The sequence below is a fragment of the Crocuta crocuta genome, unplaced genomic scaffold (genome assembly GCF_008692635.1).
Source record: "Crocuta crocuta isolate KB4526 unplaced genomic scaffold, BGI_CrCroc_1.0 scaffold248, whole genome shotgun sequence".
NCBI lineage: Eukaryota > Metazoa > Chordata > Mammalia > Carnivora > Hyaenidae > Crocuta > Crocuta crocuta.
In genome coordinates, this window is record NW_027532409.1 from 4,786,108 (window position 1) to 4,793,748 (window position 7,641).

At 41.7% G+C, this 7,641-nt stretch overlaps 1 protein-coding gene across 2 annotated transcripts in view; it reads right to left on the reverse strand.

Moving 5' to 3' along the window:
* The window catches only part of RPRD1B (regulation of nuclear pre-mRNA domain containing 1B), a 51,585-nt gene extending 43,950 nt beyond the window's left edge, over positions 1–7,635 (reverse strand). For both annotated transcript variants that reach the window (XM_077778847.1, XM_077778846.1), the window contains exons 1-2: positions 7,400–7,635; positions 2,033–2,162 (exon numbers count right to left, since the gene is read on the reverse strand). In XM_077778847.1, coding sequence (XP_077634973.1) covers positions 2,033–2,162; positions 7,400–7,550 — 281 coding nt within the window. In that variant the 5' untranslated portion in view covers positions 7,551–7,635. The remainder of the gene's footprint in view (positions 1–2,032; positions 2,163–7,399) is intronic.
* Between the last annotated feature and the right edge of the window lie 6 nt (positions 7,636–7,641).

A 7,641-nucleotide genomic window follows, 5' to 3' on the forward strand; every position in this document is an offset into this window, starting at 1 on the left:
AAGACCGGGTTTACTTTCCCCATAATGCCACAGAATCTGCCAAGACATCTTTATTTTTACAGTGCCTCCCTGATAGGCTTTAAGACATCACATCAAGTAGCAAAGGAATTTTCAATCCCAGTACTATCCATCCTTCTCCTCCTCCTTTCTACTTATCCGCTCCTGGTTTGGGGGGCAGTTAACATTAGCCTATTTTGTTTTTAAATATTTTATTTCTGAGAGAGAGAGAGAGAGAGAGAGAGAGACAGCGTGAGCAGGGGAGGGTCAGAGAGAGAGGCAGATACAGAATCTGAAACAGGCTCCAGGCTCTGAGCTGGCTGTCAGCACAGAGCCTGACGTGGGGCTTGAACCCCCAAACTGTGAGATCATGACCCGAGCCGAAGTCGGACGCTTAGCTGACTGACCCAGGAGCCCCAACATTACCCTATTTTTAAATAAAAACGTTACGTTTACTATTCCTATAGGAAATTATGTTAGTCAATTTCCTATGCCCTAATTAATTCATTCAACAAATACTTACTGAACCCTTCCTGTGCTAGGGCAGACCGCAATGTTGCCCAACTCCTGGGACACCAATCACATCAAGGCTACATAAATGGTCTCTAAAGCTATGCAACCTGGCAGCTCTGTGCCAGACTGTTTACTAGGTGCCCAGGATACAGTAGATAAAAAAACAAATGGTCCTTCTTGCCACATAGTTTCTCATTGAACATATTCCCATGAATGAGCAAAGACTGGGGACCGGGCATCATACTACGTACGTTCAGACAGACTGGTGTACTTCAGCCCCATAACAAGTTCAACAAGTAGTTGAAGTTTAGGAGACTTGGGCTCCACAAGCTAAGTAACACATTCAAGGTCACTCAGTGCTGAAGGTAGAGCTATAGCCTACAAAACTGAACTACCTCTCCTCAAAACAGGAAAATGCCTGGCTCCAACCTCTGATGGCTTTTCTAAGCCTACTATTCTGTTACAAGGATACAGGGTTGTTTCAATATTGTTAACACATTCTGCTTCTTCAGTGTCCATGTTCATCAAAAGAAAGAGCCAGCTCCGTAGTTGGCAAACAAAAATCTTTTTCCCATCTCTGGAAAACTAGATGTCAGTTCTTTCTTTTGGATTTCTCATTTTATTCCTTCAAACTTCTCAAATCTTTCCTGGAATGCTGGAGTCATTTACACATTTAAGGCCTTTCACTTACACTTTAGACCCTACAACAATTTCGTTTAACCAACTGGCCTCCTTTTTTGCTCTTCCCAATTTCCTTTTGCAAAGATGTTTTTTCTTTTAAATATGTTTGCTAATACTCTAGTGAAAAATAGTTTTTCTTTGCTCCTCCTGGGCAACCAACTGTGTCTACAGAAAGCAGTTTGTTTTTAAATAAATAAAAGTGATTTATAAAAGTTTTAATCAAATGTATTTTCTATGATATTAGCTACATGTGCTCTCCATGCTCTAGTTCTCTCGTTCACAAAACAAACAGAAGAGATTTAATATGAGATAGCCAGAGCAAGTATCTACTTTTCACACTAATAATTATTATCTTTCTAGTTACAGTAACCACTACTATTTTTAGTAAACTAGACCTCTAGACATCTAGAAGGCAGGCAGTAAAAATGGAGACATAAACAACTAATATCTTGCTATTAAGGTTTTGTTACTGGAAGGTTTCCATGCACTCTTTAGCTTTGTTTTCTGACCATAAACTAATGAGATAACTCAGCCAAACCAAGGAAAACACCATATTCAAGAAATGAGTTCAGTAAGTGAATATATCTAGGGGAAAAATGTTCTACAAGTGCTAGACTCAATCCCTTCAATGCATCAAAATGGTTACATGTCCGAGATGGTTCTTAAGGGCACAGCAAAACATAAAACTGTAATTTGGCCTCTGCAACACTCTGTAAAGCACACCCCTGTAAAATATGAAGTCGTCAAGTTACAAAGGTTATCCCAGAAAAGGAAAGAATAAAAAGAAAAGGGTAATGCATTTAAATACCAAACAAAACAAACAAAAAACCAGACAACATACCTGGCAACATGAGAAAAAGCATCCACAAGGACAGATTCAAATTCTCTAGTGAATTCAGGTCCTTTCCTTTTACTGTTTTGGATGACATCATTCGCTAAGTACAGAAAAGTAAGCTTTCTATTTGATTTGGCTGGAAAAAAAGGAAAAAAAGATAATTTAACTTACACCAAGGAAATGCTCAATCCACAATTCTTCTGCCCTAAGATACTCCTAAAGAATACTAAAACAAGCATTATCTACTTGAGATCAGGGCTCCTTTATAGTTGAAAAAACAACTTAAATAACTTTTTGACATCTCTAACAAAACAGACTTGAGAATACAATTTTGAAACAAAACAAAAGAATGGGCCATGTTCATTTCTGTGATATATTAACCAGAGTAATTGACAGTAAAAATAAAGAAAATCCAAAGAAAATTACTAGCGGATAAGCAATCAATATTCTCAAGAAGACATATTGAAACCAAGGTTTCCATTTATTCTACTGCAAAGATAGCATTTCGAATTCACTCTTAATTATCAAATCCTGCAGAATGAAAGACTGAGATAGGTTTCAGTTTTAAAGTAGATCCTTGTAATTTATGTTCATATGCTGAGAATTTATCTTTGGACATTCCAATAACAATACTCAGTCAACAATATCCACTCTACAATCCAGAGAAATCTCTAGATGCACCAATGGATATTTATCTCAAATACAAATAAGTATTAATGCTACATTATTATTGAAAATTTAAAGATGTCTGAATTCTGGATCTGCAAAATTATGGCTCCCATAAAAACCATAATTCTTCTCTCTTATACATATTAAACGTAGTATTTTCTATTACTCTATATGGTATCATATATTAAACCATAAAAACCTCATGCACTGTGTCTGAGTTACAGTTGCTTGGGGGAACATTACTGAATTTCCTGGCTTCTATGCACATAACTTCTCAACCGTAAAGTTACATCACTATCATTTTTGGTCCCAGTTTTCTTTTAAAAGAAATAAATAAGAACACAATCAGACAGTCCAAAACACTAAGTTTTCTCCTATGCTAAACTACTTGAACAAACTCAAGCAAGACTTATATCAACCTTTACATACCTGAATAACTAGTCTTTACGCTACTCCCTGTCAGAAACCACCTGTTTCTTTTGAAATGCATACAGCATGTATAGATTCTGACACAGCAGGCATTAAGATGTGATATTTTTAAATGTAGCTACAGAAAAAGAAATCAAGTTAAATACACGATTTTTAAAGTGTGTATTCATAAGACTAAATAAGGATAATCTGAGTTGCATTAACCTTCTGGTAATAATCTAGTTTATATGGCCAATTGAGGATAATATTTAAACCTGGAAGTACCTTTATTCTAATTATTACTCAAAAGCAGATGGAGAAAGTGTCAATAGTTACAATATTCTGCCTTGCTACAAAGCTATCATTACAACGAAGGCTTTTTTTTTTTTTTTTTAAANNNAACATTATTCTGGGATGTTGCAACAAGTACAGCTACCAAGTCTATAATGCCACTAGTTAACAGATTCAGAAGTAAAACAGAATTTCAACAAAGCGAATTTGACTATGTGAAGCTTCACAAACGCCATGTTTTTTTATGTTTTTTTTTTTTAAATGTTTTCTTTATTTCTGAGAGAGAGAGAAAGACAGACAGACAGACAGTGTGAGCAGGGGAAGGTCAGGGGGAGAGGGAGACACAGAATCTGAAACGGGCTCCAGGCTCTGAACTAGCTATCAGCACAGAGCCCGACGCGGGGCTCAAACCCACAAACCATGAGATCATGACCTGAGCTGAAGTCGGAGGCTCAACCGACTGAGCCACCCAGGCGTCCATACAAACACCATGTATTTTATGCTTAAAAACCCAGAATCCATTGTATAAAATGTCAATTTGGACAATTAAGACAGGATACATTTTTCAGTACTATAAACATGACAGCCAAGAGGCCAGAGAACCAAAGTTTTCACTATGTACAATGCCAAGGAATTTTCATCATCCTCAAACTCTGCAATGAGGATTTATTTAGCATGAAACTTTGTCCCTCCATACCCAGCTTCCTGAAGCCAACGTTAAGTATCACGTGTGTAAAGATACTAGGACAAAGCCCAGAGCACTTGAACACACACACCCTCCACTCCAGTCCCAGGTGACAACTCACTTGTTCAGGTGTCTTTCAAATATGACAGAATAGACCCTTTCACTGCCTATGTCCATTCCAAATGAGCAGCAACAGTTATTAAGCAAAATTTATATAATTGACCAAAAAAATTCACTTGTTTAGCTGGTTTTGACATCTAAAAAAGTTAGGGGAAAAAGGCCTATTTATCTGCACTCAAGGCAACATACAAAAACATTACTAAAAAAATTCATCTAAGAGCATTTTACATATAACTTCTCCATAAAGGGAGGTCCTACCTAGAGTGGAGCCCAAAGATAAATTAAGAATTATTCCCATTATTTTATCAAAATTCCTAATATTTTATCAAATTCTCATTATTTTTATCAAAAATAAAAGTAGTATTTAAGCAAAAAACAAAGCAAGCTCTTTAAATACTGGGATACTCACAGATAGTCTGTGAACATCTTAGGGAAAATGACTTGACCATAGACTGAACTGTCCACTTCTACAGACTCAGGGTTGGCCAGAATATAAGAGGCTAGACATTTTGAACATAAGGGCACAAAATCTTTTTCCACTTCAGTGTGGGGGCATGCTCAATTCATGAAGAAGGCCTGTGCATTGGGAAGCTGTATCCTGATGCTTGGAAGAGCCTCCTCTACCTTGGCACTATCCAATATGGTAGCCGCTAGCCACGTATAGCTATTGAACACTCGAAGTATAACTAGCATGTTATTTAAAACTTTACCTTCTGGGGCGCCTGGGTGGCTCAGTTTAAGTGTCCAACTTCAGCTCAGGTCATGATCTCACGGTTAGTGGGTTCAAGCCCCGCACTGGGCTCTGTGCTGACAGCTAGCTTAGAACCTGGAGCCTGTTTCAGATTCTGTGTCTCCCTCTCTGCCCCTCCCCTGCTCACGCTCTGTCTCTCTCAAAAAATGAAAAAACACTAAAAAATTTTTTTCAATAAAAAAAAACTTTAGTTCCTTAATCATACATTTCAAGTGCTCAACAGCCACATGTGGACATGACTACCTTGTCGGACAGCACGGATGTAAAGCATTTCACAGAAAGTTGTATTAGGTAGTGCTGTTTGGATCCTTTACTCAACCATGACAGTGATGTCAGAGACCACAACTGAACCCCTAACCTACTTTTGAACTGTGTAACAGGCACTATGCTAAATGCTATGACTGTTACAAAGAAACAAGAAGGTCTAGTTTCTCCCTCAAAACACAAATCTAGTGAAAAAGCCAGAACTAGTAAGAATGAAATAAATGCTAAATAAGTGTGGGGTGGGGTGGGATACAGTGACTAATTCTAACACACAAAAGTGCTATCAGTTTGGCTGGAGTCAGATGATCACCTTCACTTATTAACGGGCACTGAGGCGGTGGGTATTTGAAAGCACAAATTTTGGCATCAGAGGGCTCTAGGCTTATGCCCCAGCTATAATGCCCCTAAGTTTAAAGCACTTAATCTCTCCGTATCTTTACCTTCTCATCTATAAAATAGGAGATAATAATGCTGGTCTCCTTAAAACATAAGGTTCCATGAGATTAGAATCATAAAATTAGGGTTAAAGGGGTTTCATAAATGAATGCACTCTCTAAACGGTTATTTTCCAGAACTCAAACAGGGTGAGGTGGGGAATCAAGGGGGCTTCACAGAAGTGACATCTGAGGACTGTGACCTGAGATCCCTGTAGAGGTGACTCACATCTCAGATGTTAGAAGTAGTATCTGAATGGCACAGTGGGGTACAAGGAGGAGGATGTGGGGGCTCCGGGCTCTATCCCCCAACGGCCCAGAGGGGACCCCCTCTTGGTACAGCACATGGTATTTGGACCCCCCTGCCAGAGAGCCAGAACTGGGTCTCCTGAAAGAGTTCTGGATTCGCTGTCCAACAGTCTGATGTCATCAAAGACTCCCCAGTCCTGAGGCCTTGAAAGTGCCACTTAACCACGCAGGGGGGGATGCCCACCACACAGACAGAAGCACATGGAAGGTCACCTCCTACACTACGAAGGCCCTGCCATACAGAGGCTGTCCATAACTGCTATCAGGTTCACTGCCTCGGCTTTCTGTGGCGGATCATCAGGGTACTGCTGTAAAGGCACCCTTCGGTCCCCAGCAGGCTGCACGTGACGTGAAGGCAAAGACCCTGCCTCATTACCAGTAACTAGCAGTCCCATTTCATCGTCACTTATGGAATGCCTATGCTATGCCTGACACTGTGCCAGATGTTCATCTGGAGTATCTTGTCTACCCCTTATTACAAGTTGTTTGAGCCTCAGTTTTCCTCATCTGCAAACTTCCTACTCCAGATAACTCTGACAATTTAAAAAATGACAACGTATGTAGAGATATCCGTACTGCACCTGGCACATAATTAAAGGCACAGTAACTATCAGTCTTCCTCATACCCATTTGATAGGTAAGGAAACTGAGGGTCGTCAGAGAAGCTAAGCTACTGGGTCAGTGAATGGCAAAATCAGGCTTAAATTCCAGGCAGTTGCCCTTTGAAGCCAATGTGTTATCAAGCACCCACCCCAGTGCCTGGCACATAGCAGGCTGAGCTCAATGAACGTCTGTCAGATCCTGAGCAGGGTCCAGACTCAATGGAAGATAAGTGAGAAGAGGGGCCTGAGAGGTAAGGTCTAGGTAGCATGGCCCCGTAACTGCTCTGCAGTGGGGGTAACTGTACCCACTTCGCAGAGCGGCTGAGTGCGAGGATATACGTCAAGTCTCACCACGGTGACCGGCACAGAAGGCTCTGTAAGTGGGAACTGTCTCTGTCCTCGTTTTACAGATGTGACACAGAAGCAGAGAGATGGAGAAAGCAGCCCAAGATCACTCAACCAATATATGGCTAAGCCAGGACTTGATCTATGCAGCCTTACTCCAGAATCCTCTGGCGCCTGGCACACAACAGCCTTGGGCCAATACCTTCTACAAGGCTGTCAAGATGATAATGGTCACAAGTGTCAGGAGGAGCCGAATAGGGAAAGGGCTGGGATGAACTGGGAGTCTGGGAACCTCAGACAAGTACCTTAAACCTTCCGGGGCCTCAGTTTCTTTCTCCGAGAAAAGGGAATAACACTGTCTCCAACCGCAGAAGTGCCATCAGAGGCCGGGGCTTGGAAAGCAAGCCTCAACTAGGAAGGTAGAGGGGCCTCGGGACTGAGCTGGGGCGAGGGCAATCCAGGGGAGTCTCCAGGGGCTGCAGAGGGGGTGTTTACCTTTGCGGAGCTCGCGGTGCCACACAGAGACGATGGGTCCCGCGTGCTTGCGGTGGTGGATGAGCCACAGGGACAGGGTTTGCACGCTCTGTTGAGAGTTGCTCAGCTCCGAGAGCTTCTTCTCCAACGCCGACTCGGAGAAGGAGGACATGGTGGCGGCGGTGAGGCCCTGCAGGGAGCGGCCTGGGCCGCCCAGTGCGGCGGGAAGAGCGAGGGCGCGGGGCCGGGGGTCTGTCCTGACC